Source organism: Cyprinodon tularosa, unplaced genomic scaffold (genome assembly GCF_016077235.1).
Source record: "Cyprinodon tularosa strain WSP-4 unplaced genomic scaffold, ASM1607723v1 ctg130, whole genome shotgun sequence".
NCBI lineage: Eukaryota > Metazoa > Chordata > Actinopteri > Cyprinodontiformes > Cyprinodontidae > Cyprinodon > Cyprinodon tularosa.
The window spans coordinates 1352710-1380371 of NW_024038115.1; the positions used below are offsets into that span (position 1 = coordinate 1352710).

Here is a 27662-nt window from a genome sequence, read left to right on the forward strand (position 1 = left end):
AAGAAAAAAAAAGAAACGATCTCACCCACTCTCACTCTTGGTTTACTGGTCTTTCGTGGCCACCGTACTTAATTGTTGCCTACAATCATGGCGTCCTCAATGTCACTTTTTGCTTTAGGTCGTCTGTCTGCGAGCAATGTAGCCTCCAGGGTTCTCCTGAACCCCTTCAGGTAACTTAATATTGATTATTTTGTCTTGTTTTGCGTATCAATTAATGTGTTTTGATTTTTGTTTCAAATGTTTAGCTCAGAGACAGAAAACCCGTCGAGGCCGATCGACCCTCTTCGTCCTAGGTTAGAAAAACATACGAAAGGAGAAAATTTATTTGAAAGAAAACAAAATAAATAATGGAGGTCGTGATAATTATTTTTCATTAAATTTACCTCAACAATCTTTAACGCCTCCCTCACTTTGTTGTTACATGCTCCTTAATTTTAGATAACTGCCGTTGTTTTTATGGAAACGGTGCCAGTTAGCTTATTGGCTAAAGCTACATCAGTTTACAGATTAGTTTAAGAGCCAAGCATTTAACTGCTACACACAGAACAAATAGCACCATTAATGATTAGCGGTACACATTGAACTTATCTTTAATTAGGCCCGTTATGTTCCAGACTGGGCTTTACAAATAAGTCTTCTTTATTGTTAAGGAAGCTAGATACTGGAAGCTGAACAGCACTGAGCGTGTATTATCGGTCATAATTAAATATATGTACCGGCGTTTGTGACATTAGACTGTGTTATAATTGGTTATAAGTATAATTTGACTTGTTTGGGTGAAAATGTTAATTACCTTTATGCATCATAGTGACGGAGCGTGTCTGAATGTGTTTACCAGGTGTAATTTATGGATTAGCAGTTAATCAGTTGAAAGTATTTGTCTCTCTTTGAGTGACAGGGAAAACATATAGTCTGATATTTACATGTTTGAGGCAGTGGAGGTAAAATGCTGTGAACTGTTTTGATTTTGTTTACTGACATGTTAAGACTTTTAATACGATCTGATAGAATGATTTGGTTCTGATAGAAATTATGACCTAAGGCAGGGGTAACCAATTAAAAATCAGCAGGGGCCGAATAAAGAAAATCATCAACCAGTAAAGGTCCAGAGACAGTTTTAGTGATCTGTTACTTTAAACAGAATTTAACACTGAAATAAAATGAGCTGTTTGTGCATCCATGTTATACATTGAATTTGTAAATTAAAAAATAGAACATTTTAAAATCTTAAGTGTTTTTTGAGGTAGAGAACAACAATCTTTCAGTTTGGTATATAGACAATTTCCTGATTCACATGTTTTATAAAACACCTTAAATAGCCGTTTATTTTCTTTCTTTTTTCTGGCTTAATGAGAGCAGTGGGCTTTGGGCTGCCCTGCAAGGCTTCAAACCTGGGCTTGAATGGAGACAAAGCCATTCTCAAGCACATATCAATGTGCTCATTTTGAGTCTGGATCAATATTAATTTTTGATTAGCTTCATGGTGGAGAATCCTGCTTCACAACAGCAGGTTGAGCCAAACATAATCTAAATGTTCAGGCTCCACTCCGGCCAGGTCAAGATCCGCTATTGTAATCGCACCAAACAGGAAAAAGAACAGTGAGAAGATCCGGTTTGTCGAATTAAAATATAGTAACAACAGATCAGTAACTACAAATTAGAGCAAATTCTTATATACTTTAAAAAACTAACACCGTTTATCTCAAAGGTTGGATGAAAACTATTGGTACTTCAACAGATCAGGAAGAAGGTTTCTCATCTCCATCTGAAACCACACATATGCTGGATGCTGATGGAGATTTTTTTTTTAATTAAGCCTTCATTTCTGCATGTTTTTCTCCTACAAATTTAATGATAATGTTGGGCATGCTCTCCTCGAGTTCCGAGAATAAGTCGGAGCACAGCAATACAGGAGGAACAGCGGAGGCTGTAGGCTTTGCTTTGCGCAGGAGGTCTGGAGCGCTGCAGGGCAGGGCAGAGCAGAGCTTTTGGGGTAAAAGGAGAAGCAGATAGCATGCGATAATTTATAAATGTTTTAAATCAAGTTGTGTCCGAATTAGCCAGCAGGTCGGTCCAGATCCGGAGCCTGGTCCGCTTATCCCTGACCTCTGACCTAAGGTATTAGTTGAGCTTGAAAAATTAGGTATCAATGACTGTAATGATTTTACAAACAGCTTCAACAAGCAAAGTCGTTTTTTCCCCCTCAATTTTTAAGTACTACTTTTATATCTTTAAGCACGTTAACAATATTTTCTTTAGATTTTTCTCTGATTTCTGAAATGGATCTCAATACGCTGTACTTGTGAAACCGTCATGAGAATCACTTGATCAATGGCTTAGATTATGTTTCACAAATCTTAAAATGTATGCAACAGATCTATACACCCCTGTTTCAAAGGTATAGTTTTGGTGATCTGCAGTGATTTAAATTTTTTTTTATCTTAATGTGACTTATAATGTAACAAAACAAAAAAAAAATGAATAAATGTTGTTGAATAAGCGTGAACCTTAAGCTTTTAAAGCACCCTTCGATTATTTCTGTTTTGAAGCATTTTTGTGTTGAAGTCTATCACAATGGTACATTTTCTTTGCTAAAATGCTGCATATTTGTCACATTGTGAGAACATATCCAGGGTGTAGCCCTCTATATACCCCACTTACACTACCCTTTTGAAACCGTGCCAAGATCATTCCCAGTACGATAACTATTGAGTGTATATGGCACGCAAAACTGAACCGGAGTGTGTCAGACAACCGAACCGTGCTAAACTGGTTCTAGTTCATCAGTAGAGATCGGCGGGGTTCAGTTGTGGCTCAGTTCTCAGATAACAGCAGACCGCGTCATATGCTTACAGTCAGCCTCCGTAATCGTAAAATTTCAGACATTCATAAAAATACTAGCCTCCCTACCGTGCCACATGATTTCTAATGATAATTCTGCTTAGCACTGTGATGAACCTTAATGTCTGTCGTTGTTTCCTGATTCTTTAACACCTGATTAGACTATCTTTTGTCGTATCCACTCCCCAAAAGCCGGCTGTCAAGTAAATTCCCCAAAGGCTGCCTTCTTCACCTGACTCGCCGCAAACAACGAAATATCACAATTATAACCAAACTTCCTAAATGTCGATTTGCTTGATTCCCTCTAGAGAGCAGTAATACCGTAGATATTCACCTGGAGGTGAGGAACCGTGCTAATGTGATATGTAAACGGTCATAAGGAACCGAGCTCGGCACTGTTGTCTGATGCAAGCGTAGTGTATATGGGGCTGTAGATTAGTGTCCAAGTTGGGTGTTTTTGGACCATTCCTGAACCCGAACTGTCATCTTTTGAAGCAAACTTGCTTTTTTCTTATTTGAATGTGTTTTGGTGTTCTTGTCCAGCTTGTCAATCAATTAGCCTGTCTGCTAACACAGTCACATACAGACAGCTATTTAACATACATGCAGCTCTTGTCTCTCAAACAGGCAGATTTCTTTGTGTTGAAGGGAAGGTTGTATTTTGTCTTAATTCAGGCAGATAATTGGCAAAAGATGGCAAGAAAAACTTGGATCTCTCAGGAGATAAGGCTGTATCTTTAATACCAGGCAGGTACCTGGGTTCAATTCTTGGTTGCGTGAGGTAGAGCATCCACCATGAAAACTCTGCCACTCATGTGTGTAAGTTGTAATGAATTTCTGTGGCAGTACCTGAATCAGAGAGCCACCAGAATCATCACCACATGACAGATCTCTAACGTTCACTTCTACAAGAATACGTTAATTGCAAATGTTCCCAATATTTTTTCTTTATTTATAAATGTGTGGGCTGCTCTTAAATGGGTTGCACAGTGGAGATGACGGCAGTCCGCCAGCTCTATTACAGACTGGTAAAGTGTTTCAGTCATACTGAGTTATAGCTTTAATGTCAACAAATGTATGTTTGTCCACAGAAAACAAGCTAATCCCAATTGTGCAATATAGAGCTGAATGATTTTTTTTCTAAAAATTTATATTGTAATTATCATTTAGTTTTAATTTTCCTTAGTACATATAGAGAGTTCATCGTTTTCATGACCTTAAACTCTGCTTGTCCAGAGTCCATTGTCCCAGGACTTTAGTGTTACTATTGTGTGAGCAAAGTGCTTTGGATCTGCATGCTAGCCGCTCATCTCTAGTCCCATATGTGTAGCAGCAAGCTCACCTTAGGTGTAGAAGCACCACCTAAAGAGCTGGAGCCAGAAAATCAGCATCTCACTCACTGTTAAATGTAACATGGCCAAAATTGAGTGCATCTGTGATTTAAAAAAAAAAAAGTTTTGTAAAATTGCAATCAATTTCCCAAACCTAGTGCCAAATCTAATGTGCAGTAAAAAAAAATTCTTTAAAGAATCTTTGGCTATCTGATTATTAATCGAGGAATTGAAAAAATAATGGACAGATTAATCATTTTGCAACATAATCCTTACTTGCAGCCCTAGTAAAAATCAAGAGCTAACAGTCGCTGCAGTTGTGAGTTTCATTAAGCGCAGTATGGCTTTCACATTTTTTATGTGCACAGTATTTATACAAATTGTCTTGGTCATATTTTGACATTTGGGACGTTACCCAGAATGTGCTCTTGCTTGGCTGAATAGTGATGGCCATCCGCCGCTTAGTGTCAGGATGCGGCTGCACTTTGACAAAGAGCTCCACAGTCCCCTCCAGCCAGTCATCTACAGCCAACATTAAGCACGTCCAGTCATTAGGATGAGAGCGAGGCTCTGCCAGGGATTCACCAGACAGAACTAATAGGTGGTAGTGGTGGTGGGGGGGTGTTCCTTCCTTTTTACTGTACCCTCACCCTGCCACCTCCTCCAAGGCTGTCAGTGGCTGCAGAATGCCACTGGTTTTTGTAATTCCCTGCTTTGTTGTGCACCATTGAGTGAAATGTATATTCAATTTTTTTATTTTATTTTTTCCAGGTCTGCAAGCACATCAGCATCGAGGTTGGCAGAGAAAGCTGGGCAAGACACGCAACTTATTACGGTTGATGAGAAATTGGTAAGGATCCCTCCTGTTCAACAGGACAAATAGCTGCTGTTTTTTTTTTTCTGTTGCTGTTTTTTGTGTGATCTGCCGTCTACCAATTATTCTCTTGGTAAACAGTTGGAAAGTCTCTTAATCAGGGGACAGTAGGCTTTTACAACAATTCGCTAGCAGATTTCGTCAGTGGTGTGCTCGCTCAGCGCTCACATCATTACTTCTGAAACTGCACCACTTGTTGTTACAACTGCTGAATAGTTTACTGAAAGGAATTTAGGCAGCGATTCAGCATATTTGCAGCAATAAAGCTCAAATTAGGTTAAGGTTCATATAAAAGGGGGAAAAATGTAGTTGGTAGAACAACAATAAAAACAAAAAATTCATATTCATTTCCTGATTCCAGTGTGTTCTTTACTATCAAATCTATGCCTATATTCTGTCTTTTCATTACGGTCCAGTGGGGATTAAAGTTGGTCATAAAAACATTGCTGTTATTTTACATTTTATATTATTACGCTGATGCACGAAGAGGGAGAGAAATATTTGTAGGACACGTTATGTAGCGCTGTCTCCAGCTTGCTTTACCCGGGGTTATTAATGACTGAATATCGGCTTTGATCATCATTAACTGTATCACCCAATGTGTGAACTGAACTTTATTCTTTCACAGGTCAAACAGAGTGTTAGATGGATGACAGGCCAGCAAATAAATGGCCTCTTTGAGCCACACTTATTGCCTTGGGCATATTTTCACAAACCAAATGAGAGGCCAGAGTTATGTCCTATGAAGGCATATTTGTCCTTGAGCTTAAATGAAATTGGTTTTAACAATTTCCACTGTGTGTATGGCAGTGTTGTTTTTTAAGAATCATTGATTTTACATTCGATTATATTTTCTTTTTTGGGGGTTCATGCTTTCAAATCAGCAAACACACTTTAATATGAGGCAAACATAACTTGAGTAACAGGTGTTTTATTGCTTTAACTGACTGTCCTGAGCACTTAGCGTTTGCAGTTTACATTCAGTTTCTGAGCTTAATTTTCGGCTGTGAAAGATTGAATAAGCACTGGGATGGATGAAAAACTGCTTGGTTAACTAGAATTACACAGAACTGATGTTTAACATGCTCCTTCCCTTGTTAAAATAGCTTACCAGTCTTCCATCCACCAGCCACGCTAATTTGGTGTTCAGACTATTTATCTGTAGCTTCCTTTGACTTAATGTGATTTAGAATTAGAACGCCATGTGTATCAATGGGAAATCATTGTTTCATGTGTAACCTGCAAAGTTGTAAATGTTTAGATTGGTATTTGACCTCAGTTTGGCATTTGACTTGTTATACACTTGTATCCACTTAATCTATTTCGTTTTAGAGTTTTATCTGCTGCACATTTAACCGATGAGGTGAAAATTCCATGGTAGGTAAAGGATTCCTGAGGGACGGCTGTAAATTAGGAGTTTTGGCCTGTAATTTTACATGCTATATATTTAAAGTAAAGCATATGACTTCAACACTCCATTTGCAGCCCTGGATGGGATTTTTATGTGGTCTGTGACAGATTTAAGAATGATGCAGATTTGGGCTTCTAGAACAGCCAGGCAGATACAGTTGGACTTTATTCAACGTTGAATTACAGATTTTCACTCAGAAAATACAAGCCCTTTTAAAATGAGACATATAGAGGATTGCTAATAGTTTTCATCTTTTATTAAGCACATATTTTACTAAATATCTAAAGGTTCCTTGAGTTCCCACCAACCCGCCTATATTCCAGTCACATTTGGAAGGTTGCTTGCCAGGATATAAGACCTTTTCTATTGTGTCAAATAGTTCTTTCCTGGCCTGCTGGAGTACAATTCTTCATTATTTTTACATAGAGAATCTAGGTGAGAATTGTTTTTTTAATATTCAGAGCTGTTTTATGAAGCATGCCACTTACACAGCAGTCTACTTATAGTAAATCAGAATGTACAGGTGAAAACTAGAGAGTTTATTCTTTACATGGAGCCCGGAACTTTATTTTTACTCCATATGGCTCAAGAGCTATAAAGGTTTGAATTTGGAGAGGCCTTTTTAGGCATTTTCAGCTGAAAATCCTGGTAATGGTATTTTCATTTGATATTGGATGTGGCCTCAGATATTTAGCCATCTTACTCAAAAGTAGACTTTAGGAGCTTAAGCCTTTTAGGAGGCTACAGATGGCAAGTATCCTCCATAGAGTGGACCTCTTCAAGGCTGAGAAAATAGAAAACAGTTGAGAAATTATGAATAAGACTGTTCAGTGTGTCCAGTTAATCATGAGGCAACATTTTAAGAGGGTAATTTTACTGTCTTTGTTTCCAGAACAGTCTAAGAATTGAAATAGACCTCTGTCAGGGAGTATTTGAGCACAGTGTGCAGAGGGATGTGTAACAGAGACCTATGGAGGGACAGCAGCTATCGCAGTCTCTTCTTCTCTGTGGATGTCATGCTAAAGTTGAAAGTTATGTAGATTGATCAGAAGAGCTCATCTGAAAGACAAAGATTTCATTTCATACTCTAGAAGAGTAAACATCCTCATCAATACTTGGAATATGATCGAATCGTCTCGTGTTTTTACAAGTGGTTCAATTAAGAACATTTGGATATTTTTAATTTCCAGTGATGCATGAAGAAAAAGCTCTTATGCAAAGTGCATTAATTGGTTTATTGGGATCTCTTTGATGTAATTTAAAAAATGTGCATTTACCAGCTGCCTATGTTGTTTCTTCATAGATGTCGTTTCTGAGTTCAGCCTAAGTAGAGATAAAGGCGTGTTTGAAGAGGCCAAGGTTAGCGGTGCACCTACTGTTCACAACAGGGCGCTACAAGTTAGTGGTTTCTTAATAAAACACGAGGGATATGGAAGATAAGTGCAAACAACAGCACTTTGGAAGAATGAAGGAGTCTGTTTTAGACTTTTTTTCTCTTTTTCTTGAAGGGGCAGGGGGCGGTGTGGGCAGCGTCGGTGTGCTTTTGTCCCAAAGTAAAGCTGGCCATACTGGCAGACAAACCTTTGGCTGGGCGGAGTGTCTGTCTCGGTCCTCTCAGTAGGGGCCGCTGAGAAGACCAGCAGAGACAAGAAAAAGGGCCTCCAAAAAACAGGGAGGGATTTTAAAGAAAAGAAGTTTGCATGGAAAATAAGTCCGTGAGACACTGAAAACTCGATTTGGGGGGAGGAGGAGAAAAAAAATAGACAGTGGCCACCTCAGTGTTGTTGGTCACAGAGCTCCCTTTGTGGCGTGTTGTTGCTGGTGGCGGCAGGAAGTACTCTAATGCTCACCCAGACGGGCCAAAAAGAGAGGCCCTCAGCTGTTTACAGTCCAGTGGTCTCAGTCTCACATGGAACAGGGGCGCTCTTCCTGGTGCACCTCAGCACGCTAGCCGTTCATCAGGCAGTCGATGGGTGAAAATTGCTTTCTGGTTAGACAGATAAGCAAACAGATCTCGACCTTTTGAGGGGTTATATTGGGTGAGGATGCTCCCTCTCATAACAAGCCTGAGGAGAAAGTGGTGTTCTGTAGAACTTTGATTAGCTGAGGCTGCATTTTTGGCCAGGCCAAGTGAAACTGACCGTTTCCGTCTGTGATGCTCTGTTATCTTGATCTTTTTTCTCATCTCAAAAAATTCAACCCGTTAAAGGAGCCGATATCTCTACAGATTCTCCCCCTCTCTATTACACACAAATATAGGATGTGAAGGACAAAAACATCCATCTCTTTCTGAATCCAGACAGATTTATTAGAAAATATCCCTTAATTGCTGGCTGCTGTAAAAAACATTACATAACAATCAAAGCATGTAAAATCAAGGATTATAAATGGCTTTCTAAAATTCTTCACTCTCTTTGGACTTTATGTTGGGACATTGTTTTCAATTTGCCTTTTTATAAAAAAAACTAATATTGTGATGTGAAATTAAAAGACTGCACCGGCTCAGACAACTTAGATAGAGAACATCTGTGAGCATCTGGTTTTAGATCATGCTTTTGATTCTCAACTGGCATAAGATCATGATTTTGACTAGTCCGTAAAGTGCAGATATACCTCTGGCTACGAGCTTACAGTTATTGAAGCTCAGTTTAAGATGAGGGGAGCTTAAGTGCCACCATTTTAGTGGCCGTTATACTACTATATATATTTTAAATATTTAATTATCCAAGGTTGGGCTGGAACAATTAATCGTATTGATCGTGATTAATCGATTATTGAAATAAACATCAACTAATTTAGTAATCGATTTTATTGTTAACTGGAGTATAAAGACTTGAAAACATTGCTTTAGCTAACAAGGCAACCCACTTTTAGCAGAAACTATAGCAACGTTATAAAAAATATATATATATCACTATTTTGCATTTAAGATTAAAAACACTTTTTATTCTGTCAGTATGCTCTAACCATTAAGTTTTTGTTTCAATTGGTTTAATTCTGTAAAAAATCTTCTTTAAGTAGCTTTAACTATGTCATTATACATTTTTTTGACATTGGTCTTGAATAAATTAAAATGTTCTATTTTGTCTCAAATGTAAGGAGCCATACTCTTCCTTTGTTTTCCTGCTATATAATTATAGCACATGTGGATATAAAGAATCATTTATATCCATTGAAAAACATATTTTCTTAGCTTTTTAATTGCATTAGTCAAATAGGTTTTTCTCCTGTGTTTGTAAAAATGTGAAGTTTGCTTTTATTACCAACAAAAATTTTGCGTCATTGTCTGAAATCCTGAATCCACTGCAAACAAAAAGGACCTGCGTGATGGAGTACCACTGCCCTGAGCAGTTCGCAGGAGCGCCCGGGCCGACGCGCCTTTGTTTGTAATTACTGTTTGATTAAGCATGCTGGGCAGCTCCCAGGGTCCGGCTGGCCGGCCACTGATACACAGCTTTACAGGGAATGCCTGTGACCTCGGTCAATTAGAGTCAGCTCCTTTTTGCTGTAACGCTCCGGCCCCCTTCTGCAGAAAAAGCCACTACAGCTGCCTCAATAAGCAGCGCCTCGTCCCCCCGCCTACGGACAAGTGTCCCACCACAGGCAGAGTCGCTCCCTCTCTCTACATAAAGACAACACCATAATCTTAAAGTGCTTGTGAAGCCTTGTTATAGAGTTCTCTAAATGCTCTGGGCTTTTACGAGAAGGAGGTAGACAGTTATTAGGCTGCAAGGAATGGAAGGAGGAGGAGGAAAGAAGATTTGGGGGGGGGGTGTAGATTGGCAGGGCCATTTGATTCTTGGCATGTTGTTTATTTAAGGCAAAGTTCTTGGTTTCTAGTTGATCTTAGTGCACACCTCTTGCCTTGCAGTTGGCTCAACATCTGGGCACAAGATGTGAGGTTTCACTGGAGCAAGGTGGTTGACTCAAAAGGCTTGTTGTTGGTTCTTTTTAAAGGCCTAAATTGGAATCAGATTGAAGGACTCTGTGCTTGTCAGTCTGCATATATCTTGACTGACAGGGTTTCTCATCTAGCAGGATTTTAATTGGCCCGAAAATGGAGTTGACTGGGAGTTTTGGTTTACTTCTTGTTTTTCAAAACCTCAAATCTGGAATATGAAACTCATTCCTGGAAAGATCTGCTAATAAATAACAGAGAAACTTTTACTTGTGTGTGACCCTTCTATGTTCAAATCCCTCCTTATTTCATTATTTGTAAATAGATGAGTAAAAGTTGTCCATATGCTGCAGGAGCTTTGCTTGCATCCCGGTGACGGTCCTGGTTATCCCAGCATGTGAATAGGGGTAGCAACAGCACTTTGAAGTCTACAGTACAGAGGTGAACACTTTCAGATTCAGTCTACTCTTGCAGACAGGGTGACCTACCATGGAGCAGATCACATTCACTACCCCCCACCCCCCTCTTTTTACCCACCGTCCTCTTCCCCCCTTCCCTCCCTCCTTTACACACAGCAACTCAAGTGTCTGTTTTGTCTGGTTGAACCTCTCATACGGCGCATTTACCCAAAAGTGTGTGTATGTATGTGTGTGGAGAGGGGGGGGGGCTTCCAGCTCAAGTTTAGAGCAGAGTGGCTCAGAGGATGTTAGTCTTTGAAGAGTGCCAGACAAGAGGCTTTATAATGCATCATTCAGTAAACGGTATTTCCTTTATTGACGCGCTCTACTGTTGAGAACAAGCCTCCAGGAGGACTCTTCAGCTGTGTCAGTGCAGGCCTCTATTAGAAGGCGTCTGGTCGTGTTTGCAGATTGGAAATGAATTATGTCTGCCGCTTCTCTTTGCCTGCGTTTTCGTTGCTTTCGTAGTTTTAGAGGCAACCTCTTTCAAGACCCTGTTTGTTTCCTCTCATCTTTAACAAAATCTGACAAAGGTTCCAAAAATGTGTTCTGAAGTTTGCTTCATGAGTAAGAAGATAAACAGCTAAATGAGTAACAGAAAGCGATGGATCACAGCCATAATGCATGAGTCAAATGATTGTTGCACCATTTTAGAGGAGCAGGTAAGGTTAAAGCTACAGTGTATAACTTTTAGCGACATCTAGCGGTCAGACTGCAGACCGCAGCAACATGAACATCTCCCCCCCCACCGCTTCTCCCCCCCAACAGTATGGCGAGCGTTACGGGACAAAATGTCTTCCACGACGTCCGCATCACCTACCTTCTCAAGTGATGAGGTTTGTTTACATAGATAATTTTACAGATAGTATTTCATTAGTCTGAGTAGGGTATAGATTTCATGTAGACTTAAGATAATAAATATACCCGTTATTTTTTCTACATCGTTGTGACGTTTTGGTGATCTCGCAATCGCTAGTTTGTTGGCTCTGCGCTGCCGTAGCGCAAAGATGTCTGCCTCCATGGCTGCGAGACCCACTCCTATGTAATTATACTTAAGGAATTCTAAGGCAACGCAAATATTAAGGTTAAGAGGCTGAGCTCGTAGATGATGATAAATAACATAGTTACGTATAATATATTACATTTCTGACTGTATATCCCTGTAATTATTACACACTGTAGCTTTAAGTGTTTGATAATTTCTGATCAAACATATTTGGCACACGGTCTGATATCGGTAAGCTGGCTAAATGGGGAACAGGTCATCTTATCAATATCATGCTGGCAAAGGAACAAAACAATAGGGCTTGTATTCATCTATGCAGTAATAGTAATGTAGGATACCAAACAACGTTCTAGAGATTTTTTTCCACCACCAACATGTGACGGTACGCTTCTGATCAACTGGCTGAAAACACTTACAGTCTTGACTTGGAAATCAAAGAAGCATCACCCATCAGTTAAACAGCCCATCCGTCTTATAAGGTATAATATTATCAGCAAAAAGATCTTTAGAGCTACTAAACTAGCAGGAGTTATTGTTGAAGGATCTTTACCAAAAATCCAAATCGCAATTATTTTTAACCAATATTGCGATATATATGTGATATGTTTTACTCCAGGGTTTTGTTTTCCTGACCTCTACAGCTTACTTGTCCAGAGTCCATTGTTGCAAGACTTTACTGTGACCTTTGCATTAAAAAGTTCTCACTTCTACTATAATGCCGCCTCAGCCTTTCTCTTCCATTGTATGTGGTAGTAAACCTACTTAAAGTGTACTACTGCCACCTAAAGGGCTGGAGCGAGACATTGATTGTCACTTGTTAAAGAAAATGTGACTAAAATCGAGTGCTTTTTGAAAATTGGGTTTTATAAATGAATTGCCCAGCCCTAGCAGGAGTTAATTCATTCTATTCACTTCAGCTGATAATTTCCAAATAACATCATTATTATCCCAATAACATTTCAATAACTACAAGCCCTTGTGCTATATTATTTTATCAGCCACACAAATAAGTATTTAAATCTTTGCTTTAACAAAAGCAAAAAGACGATATAGTTTTGTTTAAAACTGTAGACTAAATGTTATATTTTTACGTAAGGTGTGAAGACCCATGCATATGACTTATAATAACAATACTAAGCCTTGCTGCCACACACCTGATTCAAATGAATGAGTGATTAAAAGCTTTCTGCAGCACCTGACAGCTGAGGTCCTGCTGTAATTTGAATCAGGTGTGCTGCAACATGCAAATAAAAATGGCAACCAAGTCAGGTATCCTAAAAAGGTCCATATAAAAAACACAGAAATTATAGTTTTTTATATTTTATTTTTAAATCCCTTTTAAGTAAGCTGTTCCCTATATACATTGTAGAAAATAATTATTTGAACATGCTGCTATTTTTCAAGTTCTCCCACTTAGAAATCATGGAGGAGTCTAAAATTGTCATCGTAGGTGCTTGTGAAATGTGAAAGACATAATCTGAAAGAAAACAAAATCCAGAAATCACAACATATTAATTTTTTAACTATTTATTAGTATGATACAGCTGCAATAAATATTTGAACACCTGTCTATGAGCTAGAATTCTGACCCTTAAAGACCTGTTAGTCTGCCTTTAAAATGTCCAATTCCAGTCCATTTATTTTCCTAAATTAGATGCACCTGTTTGAGGTCGTTAGCTGCATAAAGACACCTGTCCACCCCATACAACCAGTAAGAATCCAACTACTAACATGGACAAGACCAAAGAGCTGTCCAAAGACACTAGAGACAAAATTGTACACCTCCACAAGGCTGGAAAGGGCCTCAGGGAAAATGCCAAGCAGCTTGGTGACGAAAGGTCCACTGTTGGAGCAATCAGTAGAAAATGGAAGAAGCTAAACATGACAGTCAATCTCCCTCAAACTGGGGCTTCATTCAAGATCTCCCCTCGTGGGGCCTCAATGATCTGAAGAAAGGTGAGAAATCAGCCCAGAACTACATGGGAGGAGCTGGTCAATGACCTGAAAAGAGCTGGGACCACTGTTTCCAAGGTTACTGGTTGGTAATACAGTAAGATGTCATGGTTTTAAATTATTTATGGAACGGAAGCTCCTCCTGCTTAAACCAGCACATGTCAAGGCTAGGTTAAGTTAACCAGTGAGCATTTGGATGATCCAGAGGAATCATGGGAGAAAATCATGTGGTCAGATGAGACCAAAATAGAATTTTTTTGGTCATAATTCAACTAACTGTGTTTGGAGCAAGAAGAATGATGAGTACCACCCTAAGAACACCATCCCTACTGTGAAGCATGGGGGTGGTAGCATCATGCTTTGGGGGTGTTTTTCTTCACATGGGCTACACTGTATTAAGGAGAGGATGACTGAATTTTGGGGAACCGCCTCCTTCCCTCAGCATTAAAGATGGGTCAAGGCTGTCCAACAGGACAATGACACGAAGCACACTGCCAGGATAACTGAGGAGGGGCTCTGGAAGGAGATTCTGGAGAAGAATCTTTGGAGGGAACTCTGTATTTCTCAACGACAGCCCAGAAACCTGACTGATCTAGAGAAGATTTTTGTGGATGAGTGCGCCAAAATCCCTCCTGCAGTGTGTGTAAACCTGGTGAAAAACTACAGGAAAGGTTTGACCTCTTAAATTGCAAACAGTGGCTACTGCACCAAATATTAACATTTATATTCTCAGGTGTTCAAATACTTATTTGCTGCTGTATCATACAAATAATCATACATTTTGATTTCTGGATTTTTATTTTTAGATTACCGGTATGTCTCTCAGTGGACATGCCCCTAGGATGATAATTTCAGACACCTCCATGATTTTTAAGCGGGAGAACTTGCAAAATAGCAGGGTGTTAAAATACTTACTTTCCTGACTGTTGCATTAAGATATCCCCACAAGCTAATAGACTTGCCTTTGTCCAACACTTTCCTAAACGACCTTTCCTCTTGTCCTTCCTCCGATTCTCTCTAGTATGTGTAATGTGAGATCCGAGATGACCCTCCAGCCAGCTGCTTTCTGTTCTCCAGCATTGGATCACTCCCACACATGAGCAAGCAACATAATATTTTGTTTCTGTTAGACGCGCCCCACTCCTATGTCCAATCAGTAAATTGGCATGCTTTCTGCTCTTCAAAGACATCTGAAGGTGGGAACCGGCAGAGGCCGATGAGTGAGTCTCTCGGCCTGGGCTGCACGGTGTGGGGTTAAGGGTGATCTGTTCGGGCTTTCAGCACATGCTGACTCGACGTCATTCCACTCAGTTGACCTAAAGGCTGCTGAGCTGCGGTTATGGCGTACAGGTGTTCGTCCTGTGAAAGGCTCTGACTTGGTAGTGTTGTCACTCTTGTACTAGATCCACAGAAATGTAGAGGTGGAAGCAGATATGTTTGGTGTGAGCAGGTGCTTTTTTTGTTTCTATACAGGATGACTGGTTAACAATGTGTGTTCTCTTTTGAAGCTATCAGTATAGGATCTGGATCAATAAATATGGAAAATAAAATAGTGTTAGAAAATATTTTGAGTTTCCAGAGGCATACTGATATTAAGGTATACCACCATTTTTCACTGTTACTGTTTGAAAATAATTAAAATATTGGACCATGCACTTTTTAATGGTTTAAAGTCCTCTAATATTTAATCCTTCAGTAATCTGAGTTGTGGGATATATGGAGCAGAGGGGAACACCACATTGCTCCTTTTTTTTCTCCTGTTCCTGTGCACTAACAGTTAGCTGGCTTAAAAACAATGCAAACCCATTTTCACTGCAAAATTTGGCTGTCAGAATATAGCAAAAATTACAGGCATTGATGTATGCATGCTACCACTTGATTCAGAAATACAGTACCCTAAATGGTATAAAATGAAATAAATAATAAACCATTTTTGTAACACTAGAAAGGTATCATTCTTCTTTTTTTAGATAAAGACAGTTAAATTATTAAATACAGTTCAAATTCAAATATTTGTGTAAATACATGAATAATAACTGGTAATTAAACTTGATTTTATTAAACAGCAAGAATCTTCTACCAACCCATGCTTGTTTTGTAGACATTACTTGCTTAATTATATTACCTTATTTTTCACACTATAAGGATGCCTTTCATTTTCTCCAAAGACGACAGTGGACAGTATGTGGATTTATTCTGTTTGTGCTCACTGACCTCGATGTTTATTTAGTATTTATTAATGGGTATTTAGTCCTTATACTGGTGAAGATTATCTCATTCCCAAAAACTTAAGAAATAATCCACTGGACTTTGTTTTGAAGTTTAAAGACGTTTTACTTCCCATCAAGGAATCTTTTTTCAATGCAAAATGTCAGAATTAGCGCTCAGTTCGAGGCTTTATAGAATGCCCCTTTATATAAGGCTTGTTTTATTTTATTCTTTTTTAACAAACTAAATAACTGTTAAATACTTTGTTGGAGGTTAATCCCGTTCAGAATTGGACAAAAAACTGTGAATTAGTGCCTGATGATTAGAAACCAAGGTCAGAGTCATGGTAATTTATAATCTCCTGAACACTCAGGATACTAAAATCCAGGCATGCTAGGTTTTTTAAAAGTGAAAGGTGGAGTTTAAACTGAGCAATAAAACTCTTTTATAGAATAGCCAAGCAACTATTTATCTTGTCTTGGTTGGAAGACCTCTTAGCTGTAACCCTAATCTTTAGCTGCTGCCAAAGATCCTCTATCAGAAGTCAGGACTGTAGCATGTTTAATACAAAACACTGATATTAATTCCAGTGCAAAGAAACATAACGTGGGGAGACTAACATGATAGTAAAAAACTGTAAACCTAAATCTGGAAACTATGAAATAAAAAAGAAAAGGAAAAACTCACGGTAAAGTTGGAGAGTATGAGATTGTTTGGGGTTTTAAAATGGAAAAATCTAAGCAGCCATGCTAAAGTTAAGGCTTTCCTCTCAAACACTTCCAAAAGTCATATCTGATTGTCCACTTCCTCTCCCATTTTCATAAGTTTTATTGTTGGCAAACTGCTTCCAGGGCTGAATTACATTTGCTGTCTTGGCGAAGCTCGGTCGCTTACAGAAAAGCATAACACAGCACAGAAAATCTCTTCCTTCTTTTGGACCGGCCTGCAAATGATATAGCGGGAACTATGGAGACCATGCTTTAGATCACTAAGAGGGAAAAAGCTGGATTTAATATCCCTTTGTATAAACTGTGGGAAGTGATCTGCAGGAAACGTGGATTTTCACCTGCAGATCATCTGAAACTGACGAGATGTGTTAAAGGATACGAGGGTAACAATAGCTGGAAGATTACAGGTGCTGGTCATAAAATTAGAATATCATGAAAAAGTAGATTGATTTCAGTAATTCCATTTAAAAAGTGAAACTTGTATATTATATTCATACATTACATACAAACTCATATATTTCAGATGTTTATTTTGTTTAATTTTGATGATTACAAATGACAACAAATGAAAATCTCAAATTCATCATATCAGAAAATTAGAATATTGTGAAAAGGTTCAAAATTGATGGCCTCTGGTGCCACACTCTAATCAGCTAATTAACTCAAACCACCTGCAAAAGCCTTTAAATGGTCTTTCAGTCTAGTTCTATAGGCTACACAATCATGGGGAAGACTGCTGACTTGACAGTTGTCCAAAAGACGACCATCGACACCTTGCACAAGGAGGGCAAGACACAAAAGGTCATCGCTAAAGAGGCTGGCTGTTCCCAGAGCTCAGTGTCCAAGCACATTAATAGAGAGGCGAAGGGAAGGAAAAGATGTGGTCGAAAAAAGTGTACAAGCAAGAGAGATAACCGCACCCTGGAGAGGATTGTGAAACAAAACCCATTCAAAAATGTGGGGGAGATTCACAAAGAGTGGACTGCAGCTGGAGTGAGTGCTTCAAGAACCACCACACACAGACGTATGAAAGACATGGGTTTCTGCTGTCGCATTCCTTGTGTCAAGCCACTCTTGAACCACAGACAGCGTCAGAAGCGTCTTGCCTGGGCTAAAGAGAAACAGGACTGGACTGCTGGTGAGTGGTCCAAAGTCATGTTCTCTGATGAAAGTAAATTTTGCATTTCCTTTGGAAATCAAGGTCCCAGAGTCTGGAGGAAAAGAAGAGAGGCACTTCATCCACGTTGCTTGAAGTCCAGTGTAAAGTTTCCACAGTCAGTGATGGTTTGGGGTGCCATGTCATCTGCTGGTGTTGGTCCATTGTGTTTTCTGAGGTCCAGGGTCAACGCAGCCATATACCAGGAAGTTTTAGAGCACTTCATGCTTCCTGCAGCTGACCAACTTTTTGGAGATGCAGATTTCATTTTCCAACAGGACTTGGCACCTGCACACAGTGCCAAAGCTACCAGTACCTGGTTGAAGGACCATGGTATCCCTGTTCTTAATTGGCCAGCAAACTCTCCTGACCTTAACCCCATAGAAAATCTATGGGGTATTGTGAAGAAGAAGATGCAATACACCAGACCCAACAATTCAGAAGAGCTAAAAGCCACTATTAGAGCAACCTGGGCTATCATAACACCTGAGCAGTGCCACAGACTGATCGACTCCATGCCACGCCGCATTGCTGCAGTAATACAGGCCAAAGGAGGCCCAACTAAATACTGAGTGCTGTACATGCTCATACTTTTCATGTTCATACTTTTCAGTTGGCCAACATTTCTATAAATCCTTTGTTTTTATTGGTCTTCAGTAATATTCTAATTTTCTGATATGATGAATTTGAGATTTTCATTTGTTGTCATTTGTAATCATCAAAATTAAACAAAATAAACATCTGAAATATATGAGTTTGTATGTAATGTATGAATATAATATACAAGTTTCACTTTTTAAATGGAATTACTGAAATCAATCTACTTTTTCATTATATTCTAATTTTATGACCAGCACCTGTACTTGGAGAAACGGACAGCAGCCGGCGTACGTACTCGGCTCCTTAGCAGGGTGGATATTAAAAATGTTTTTTAATTGTTTGTTTTCTTGAACTGGACACTTAAACCTGCTAATGGTTATGCCGGGGATTGGAAGTCTGGTAGAGCACAGGCTTATTTTAATCTCTCATTAATAAGAATCAAGGAGGAGTAATGAGTTCTACCTCAGCTCAAATAGAAGACATCAATTCTGCAGACAGGTTTGTCCTCCTTATTGTTTAGGTGGCTGCATGCAGGCATTCCTACTTTTTACTTTTTCACCTGAACACCACACTTGTGCTGTTTGAGATTCTGTGCCCTGTAGCTTAAAAAAAAAAAGACAACCTCTGCAAGAACGTTAGAGGTAACGTCACCTAACCCCATTTTCAGACAAACTCTGACTTCCTGTAAACACACAGTACCTGAATTTTCCATGCCTACTTTGCTCCTTTTGGACTTTTTCAGCCTCATTCTTGAAAGAAAATAGTTGTCATGTCTGCATTAAATAACAGAAGTAGAATGAGGCCCTGGCTTTAGCAACGGACAAATGAGCTCACATTGATGCTGCAAAACCGTTAGTATTTTCTGCTTGAGTTGCTTGACTTTGTTGTGCAGAGAACTGTTCTTTTCATTGGGATATATGAAGTGAACATAGTTCAAGCAGTATGAAAAAAGCCCCTAATATCAGTACTAATAAGACTGAGTAATAGTTCTGCATGGTATGTCAAACTGAAAAATTCTTGGAGTGATTTTCTGAGCTGTAGCCATAATATAGCTGCTCATCAGTCACCTGAGGATCTGCGGTTTCCCAGCGAATAATGTTCCAAAGTCGGTACTCCTGTAGAGCTGACACTTAGAAGGCTCTAAGGGCATATCAAGGACTTCTGATGTCTGATTTATGTTTTTTTATATATAAAATTAAAAAGCTGTCTTGAGATGCATGAGGAACTTGTTGCATCCATCATTCAGTGAATGGTATAGTCTTTTAAATGAATGTTCTCCTTGGTCCTGCTAAGAGTCCCCTGATGCAACTCTAAACTTTACCAAAATGATACAGTTTCCAATTAGGAGTTTTCTCCCTCTGACATTTTCATTAGAAATAAAGGACACTGTATAAAGCATATTCCATCATTCACAGATGATCCTCTTTCTTATTTTGTTAAAAGTGGAAATCCAAATGTTGTTTTTTTTCCCCCCATCTGATTTTTTTCAGTCTGATTACAGTTTTTCATCTCTGCTTCCTGTGTTGGGTATTTTGATTTGATTCTTTTTTTGAAGGAGAATAGCCCCTTAGCTCTCTCTGCCTTTAGATTTAGTTTGTCCAAAAACAGAACACCAAGTGGGCTTTCTTGGACTTTGACGTGGGGGAAGGAGTTGATGAGAAAAAATCCCGACTGTTGCTTTCCAAGCTTTTGATGAGGACTGTAATGCAGCTTCAGTTTTATTGAGCAACATAAGGATTTGATTGTCTCTGAAAACTTCAGCTGATTAGATTTAATCGTCCCTCGTGAGTCCTACAGGTGTCTGGTTTAGCATTTAGCACCTATGGTTGAAAGTTTCCAAGAGCTTAGAGCTCATTATTATTATTAACATCCTTCTTTTTAACAGCTTTTCTTTGCTCCAGACTAAAGTACTTTGGGATCTCTTTGTTTATACAAAAATGCTCAGCCCCAGGTCTCTGTTGGAGTATTAGGGGTACCAGCTTTCAGCAGTCTGGTGGGCCCAGCAGAGCAGCCCCACAGCGACAGGCTCCTACTCGCTTTTATTTGGCACGTAGCCAGAAGGTGTCAGAAATATTGACACGCTTTCACGTGACGAAGACTTTGCCAGCCAATCCCCCCGACCTTCCTTAAAGCCCGGCTTTCTGTCTGCCCAGCCAGGTATTGTAGGGCCCCGTTAAGGCCCTCTGAATAGTGTCAAACTTGATAGTTCTCATTTTGCTTCCTGTACATGGCAGAAGAAAAAGTGCCCACCGTGTGGGTTTTCCTTTGTGACGACCCTTTCTAGTCCTCATGGGAACACACCACATTCCATCCACAACCCCCCAACAACCCCACCCTCTTTGTGAATCCGGGCATTGTGGGTGAGCCTGTTATGCTGATAACCCTCCTACCTCTCGGGTGTAACGATGGAAAATGTTCGTATAAGTCTAGAGTTGTGCTTCTGCATGCAAAGCCAGATAATAAGCAGAAGGTTTGCAGTGATTTGGCAGAGTTCTTGTTTTTGGCTGGGTTTGTGTGTAGATTTCCTCCCTATGATATGATTTAAAGTCTGCTACATCTGGACAAATTACCACACCAGTGTACCATGCATGGGCCCCATGTGTCAGTTATGGTTTATGTAACTACATACGCGGAACCATAGTTTGACCTGCTAATCCCAGAGGCATCATTTCTAGTGTGGCTCAAAGACCGATTTTCATGCATCCAGCCACCAGAACTGAGTCGACCCCCCAAAAAATTATAAAAATGATAAAAAATTCACAAAAAGAGTCTGATTTCTAATTTCAGATATAATTTACTTTGTGTTGAAATGCATAGATGGTTAAGTTGAGGTTTATGTCTCTCTTTTCTATGTTTGAATCCCCCGAAAATCTAAGAACTAAATTCGAGATGCATTTTAAATCACCAAGCTGGTGAAAAAAAAACAACTCAAATTTCTGCTGCTATGCAACCCTATGTTGTTAGTTATTGTGTCATGAACCATTACCCCCTCTGGGTGAGGAGAACATGTTTTCCTCCTCTTTGTGACAAGAAGGAATTGTTAAGGTTAAGTAGATGGGGCAGCCGGAAATAATTACCAAGCACTTGTGAAGTCCAGCCACCCCAATCCCTCCTCCTTTTGTCCGTCCTTTTCCTTTCATTTTAACAATCTTTTCAATGTGCAGATCTTGTTTATGATTAAATTCAGGCTGTACTTCCCTCTAAGCACAGCAAAAAGACGTTCCACTGAAACAAGCTGTAGTTTTGCGGTTAGACCTGTAATTTAGCGGGCTTAAATGCCAATCGGAGGCTCCTTGGCTAGGAGAAAGGCGGGCTTTTGTGTGGAGTTCACGGAAAATGACCCCCTCTCTACAAATCAACTGGCAGATGACAGACAATGATGAAAATTAGATTCTTTGAAGTTGTAATGGCTATTGAAATGTGTAAAATTCTTGCACTGAAAGGAGAACCTCCTGGAAAGGCCTCAGTCTTTGGGTGGCTGCTGCCGGCGTGCTGGGAGGTTCGTCTGTGTTTTGTCGCCGACTTCCCAGTGCTTGTTTGCTAATTCCCTGAAGGATTGGCCCAGATCTTTGATAGGAGCCTAAAAGGGGCTCCCAGGTCCCACCGACTCCAACTGTCACACTGTCGTACTTTGCTTTGGCCTAGTCCAAAACATCTGGTAGGTTAAGCTGCAGGTGCACCTCTGTGCCATAGAGAGTAAGAAGATAAATAGGCCTATGTGACCAAACTTAAATTTCCAAACATTAATTTAGACAAATATACATACTTATATGTGTAACAGTGGTAAATTGCCTATATTTATTCAGAGCTTTTCAAGTCGGGGGACTCCAAAGCACTTTCATATCCACACACTGATTGTGGCAAGCTACATTGTAGCCCCAGCTGTCCTGGGTCACACTGCTGTGAAGAATGAAGCAGGACATCCCGACTCAGACAGAGCTGAAGAACTCTGACATTTTTCTAACACTACAGATTTACATGTGTAGAAAAGCTTTGACTTTCATTTGAATTATTGTGCAGCTCCTTTTTATGATGTCTGCCTCATATAAATGACAACATGCACTCTGTCCATCAGCCAATAATTTTACTTTGAATTATAGTATTTTTTTTGCTTACTCCAGATGCATGAGTCCAAATGCAGCTCGACGTTAGTCAATTTAAATGAAGCAAAAGCCGATGAGGTTTACTAACTCTGTCTGTGAACCTGAACGAAATAACCTGCAGATGTTCTTCCAGTGAAACTGAATAAAAATCAGGAGGAGGAAACGCATTTTGTCAGGATTGTTTAGTGCAGTCAAATCAGAACTGAATCATATTATTGCCCTGGAAGAATGTATAAGAAGCCTACAGACATTTTCTGAAGCGCTTTTCATCTGCTCGTTCCATTTTTGGAACCTAATGTGGAACCTAAAAGTGACTTTAATGCTGAAGTGTAAGAGGTTCCAATCTAAAATTGCACTTTGATGCAGACCTAAGTAGAAGCTCAGACAATATCTGAACACTTGAGTTCTTGTTTTCTGTTGACCAGCATAAGATAATCAATTTGACAAAAATGTTACTAATATTATATCCTAAAATCTAAGTGCGCATAGGAAATAATAAAGAAAACCTAAAGTAATGTGTGTAAGGTTATCTTCTACTTTTAAATATTTTATACCATATCAAAACAAAATCTTTTGATATTTAATTGAAACTGAATTAACACAGAATGTGTGTAAAGAAAATCTATCAACTGGAACCCGTGAATTTGGTAGAAAACATTTTGGTAAAGGGCAGGAACATTTGGCCGATTGATCTCACATCTTGTTTTGTTTCCATCATTTTGTTTTCCTGCTTTAAAAACCTTCTCAAATCAACAGATGGAGAGAAACTAATGATAAATCTTTACAAGCCAAAAAGAGGACGGATAAAACTCTGGCAGGTCAAAACATCAGATTCAAAAGAAGAAATGTCCAAAAAGGAAAAAAAAAACATAATTCCAGAAAGACAATAAAAGTTAAATCCACACTTTTTGTTTGCTTTATGGCTCTTATAAAATATGTTTATAGCGATGTATTGTTTTTCATCGCTCCTGTTATTTAAAGTGGAAATGATTCTCTCCGGTCTGAAGATGGACAAAAAAATATAAAATATGAAACAGTTGAGTGCAAATTTCCATCTCTACGGCCAAGCGATTTTTTTTTTTTTTTTTTTTTTTTTTTTTTCTGACATCAAGACAAAGTTTTAAGGGTCTTAAATTCAGGATTGCCTCCAGGTGACCTGGACTGACAGGTTTTTGGCATTATTGTCTCTGCTTTTTAGGAAAAACAAAACAAAACTAAGTAACCAAGAGGACAAAAAAAAAAGTCTACCTCTGACGATGCTTTCATTTTTTTAAGGGAGAAATCTGCTCTTTTATCTGATGTAATAACTACTTCCTCTGCATGGTGCGGTGGATCGCAAACTCAACTTCATTCATCAAATTTGATTCCTAATTTCTGGTTCCGCCTTTTACTGGATATTGTCTCCATCCCAGACCACAGACTCTTATGATCCAGATTTCTGAGATTACAGACACAGCTGTAGGTGCTGAAATCACATGTTGTCTGTCTTTTTCGGTAAAAGTCAACAGCTGAAATAAAATGAATTTGTCTGTTTTGAATAAAAATGGATTTATAAGAATTAAACAAAGAGATAGTTGTGGTTTCGGTTCAATTTATAACTTACCCGTTGTTTTTTGGTGGTCATGTTTTGGGGCACAAATCAACTCTTCCCCTCCATAAAAATCTCTGCGGGAAGTTTGTCTGTAATCAGAGTCCGGGATCTACCAAGGAAACCAAAATGTGAATGCAGAACGCCCAACACTCAGATCATAATTGCGAAGATTTCTTTATGGACCGACAGGAACAGTGTCTCAGCCAGACAAAAACCAAGCTTTTTTATTAGACGTTATCATCACTTCATGCATTTCTCTAAGAAGGTACAGCTATTGCCTTTCTGCAAATCTAAAGTGACCAAATTCAGCAAACATTTATAATTTATTGGATTGTTTTCAACAAAACCCCAAAAGATGATTCTTCATTTTTATGTTTCTGTCAGAAGTTTGCATTTCGTCATCATCTTTTTACATATTTTTTTTTCTTCTGGTCCCTCAGGACATAACTACTCTGACCGGGGTCCCAGAAGAGCACATCAAAACTCGTAAGGTCCACATCTTTGTCCCCGCCAAAACCTCCATGCAGTCTGGCATCAACAGTACCAAGAAGTGGAAGATGGACTTCGACACCAGAGAGCGGTGGGAGAATCCGCTGATGGGCTGGGCCTCAACGTAAGTACAACATTCCCCATCCTGCATCGGTCAAATCAACACTGGACAATTGTGACGTTCATTTTTTCCTGTAACGTTTCTGTCCACTGGGGAGTTTTGAGCCGCTTTAATCTGTTTGTGTTTTAGGGCCGATCCTCTGTCCAACATGATGCTAACGTTCTCCTCTAAAGAAGATGCCATTGCTTTTGCTGAGAAAAACGGTAAGATGTATCAATTAAGAAGGGGGGGGGGGGGAGGCTGTCGGGTTAATGGGAGTTTATATGTAGCTTTGGTTTATAGAGAGATTTTGGTTAAAGAACTAAAACCATCATGATCAGCTTCATTTTAGTTTTCTCTTTGGTCTTTTTTTTCCAAATAGAATAGAATAGAATACAACTATATTGTCATCACAATGTCAAAAGTACAAAGCAACGAAATGTAGTTTTCATCTATGCAGAAGTGCTATACGGGATATAAATATTTATATCCCGTATAGCATAGAAACTATGTATGTATGGACTATAAATGGTGTATATTAACGGAGAGTAGTTCTAAGAGGCTAAAAAATAAATAAATATTAAAACTATATACGGATTATACAGGAAAGTTAAGATATGGATTATATATATTTTAGTGGGGTTATTATAGAGGATAAATAATAACAGATAATAGCAGATAAAAGATTTACAGATTATATACAGCTATGGTTGAGAAGTATGTGGGTTGTGTCTGTGTTGTTACCCTCTTATTAAACTTGTTCTTTACTTTAGCTAAACCAAAATATTGGTTTGATCTATAAGTAATGAAAATGACAGTTTCTTTATTTCAGGTACTTGAATTAACCAGATTAAAATTTTTTTTTCTTCTCCTTTAGCATGGATATTTGAGCAGGCGAGACACAACAGATTTTAAAATGTGCTCCCCATAAAAAAAAAATTAAATATATATATATATATAAAATATTAGGACTAATACAGTTTTGGTTTTGTGAATCAATCCCTGTTATGAGAGTAGGGTTGTCAAAAGTATTTAAACTCAAAAAAGTATCGATACTGAAATGTTGTATCCGGATACAATACTTGTTTTTAAAAGTATCGATACAGTGCCGTCACCAGTGGCACCTAAGCAGTCATTCATCTAAAGTGCAGAATAGAGGACAATGCACTCTCAGAACACTGTGTGATTAAATAATTCTACGCTCTTTTCAGTTTCAGACTTTTTTTTTGTAAGAGATGCTGCTGCTGAGAATTATTTTTGTTTCTTAACTGGTTTGGCTAGTGTCATTGTTATGTGTGCAAAGCACAGCCAAGGAAGGAACACTTAATTTGAATTTTCTAAGTTTTTTATCAAGCTTGCTTAATATTATGCACAGCATACAACCTTTATTGTGTTTGTTTATTGTATTTTATTTATTAATGAAAATATTTCTGTAGACTTTTGGAGTCTTTGTTTTTATTCTTGTGGTATCGAAAATGGTATCGAGTATCGAATATTTTCCTTAGTATCGGTATCGAGTTGAAAAGTTTAGTATCGTGACAACCCTATATGAGAGTCTGTCCTGTTTTTAGGAGCAACTGAAGCCAATATTAAGACTATTAAGATTCTGTTTTTAATGCATCTAAGCCAGATTCTAATGTGCTGAATAATGAAGGATCCCCCCCCCACTTTTCTTTTTTTTTATCAATTTATGTACATTAAGTCTGTAAACTAGTATTCCAAACTGGTCTCTTTTTACTGCATCTAAATAATTGTTCCTCAGTTGTATATCTCACTTATCAAGCTGCTAATCATTCAATGTGCACACTTGATATGTGAGATCTCACTATAGATTTATAGTTCCATGTTCTCAAGTCTTTCATACAATAGCCTGATAAGGTTCTGAAAATCCCACAGTGAAGGAAGGGTATAAGGAAGATGGATGTAGCTGATTTGAATCAAATCATATTCATGTTGCAACGGCCTAGTCAAAGTCCAGATCTATATTCAGTTTAAAACCTGTAATAACACTCAAACATTGTTATTCACAAATGTTCTCCAGTATATCTTAGCTGAACTTGAGTTTTTCCAAAGAGGAATTCGATCAAGCTGTTAAAATTATTCTAAAGATATTTCACAGAGGGTCTGAAAATAAATGCATGCCACACTTCTGATATTTGTTACAAAAAAATAAGAAATGTGTTTGGATCCACCTCACAATGATGCTTTTGCATATTCTTTTTCATAAAATCCGAGAAACGTTTTTTGCAACGTAAAATGCAACATGTGAACTCGTATAACATGATATGCATGATATGGAGTCTTTGCATCCCAGCTGATTCAATGTAATAAATCCAGAGATTAGAAAGGCGGTTCTAATACATCACCTGTTATACTCCACAATACAAAGCCAAAGCCTGCGAACAACTGAGGCACAAAAGAGAAAAGTTTGGAATGATTCAATCTGAGCTGAGCAGGCAGTTAAACATGAGTGATGTGTTTTCTGTCTAGCAGCAGTCAAGTTGACTCTGACTCAGAGAACCAAACCATCTGGGGAAGTTTGTTTGAAACCAAGCAAAAGAAACTGGCTTATTCTGTTTATTGCACCAAGAAAACGATTAGAGACGTTCCGACTACACACAGCCAGTTGATGTCTGCAGAACACCTCATCGTGGCTGGAATTCATCCCGAGTGAAAAAGCAGGACGCTCTCACCCCTCATTACTTACTCTCATGTTTGCTCTTCAGGTTGGAGCTACGAAGTGACAGAGAAGAGGACCTCAAAGCCCCGCGTAAAATCCTACGGAGCAAACTTCTCCTGGGACAAGAGAACCCGGAGGACCGCAAAGTAAACCGAAGGCCCATCTGTTTGCTGTCTTGCTGCAGACCTGTATCTTTCTTGTCAATAAACGCATAATTATATATAAGAAAACCAAA

At 38.8% G+C, this 27662-nt stretch overlaps 1 protein-coding gene across 1 annotated transcript; it reads left to right on the forward strand.

The window, feature by feature from the left end:
- The first annotated feature begins 18 nt into the window (after nucleotides 1-18).
- ndufs4 (NADH:ubiquinone oxidoreductase subunit S4) lies at nucleotides 19-27662 on the forward strand. The gene is made up of 5 exons (XM_038277306.1): nucleotides 19-170; nucleotides 4944-5022; nucleotides 24599-24771; nucleotides 24898-24971; nucleotides 27474-27662. Exons 1-5 carry the CDS (start codon nucleotides 88-90, stop codon nucleotides 27575-27577), a joined length of 513 nt encoding a protein of 170 aa, XP_038133234.1. The 5' UTR covers nucleotides 19-87; the 3' UTR covers nucleotides 27578-27662.

Coding starts and splice junctions, on each gene's coding strand:
- ndufs4 (XM_038277306.1), top strand. CDS start 88: ATGGCGTCCTCAATGTCACTTTTTGCTTTAGGTCGTCTGTCTGCGAGC. Junction 171..4,943: donor GTTCTCCTGAACCCCTTCAG/GTAACTTAATAT, acceptor TATTTTTTCCAG/GTCTGCAAGCACATCAGCAT. Junction 24,772..24,897: donor CTGATGGGCTGGGCCTCAAC/GTAAGTACAACA, acceptor TTTGTGTTTTAG/GGCCGATCCTCTGTCCAACA.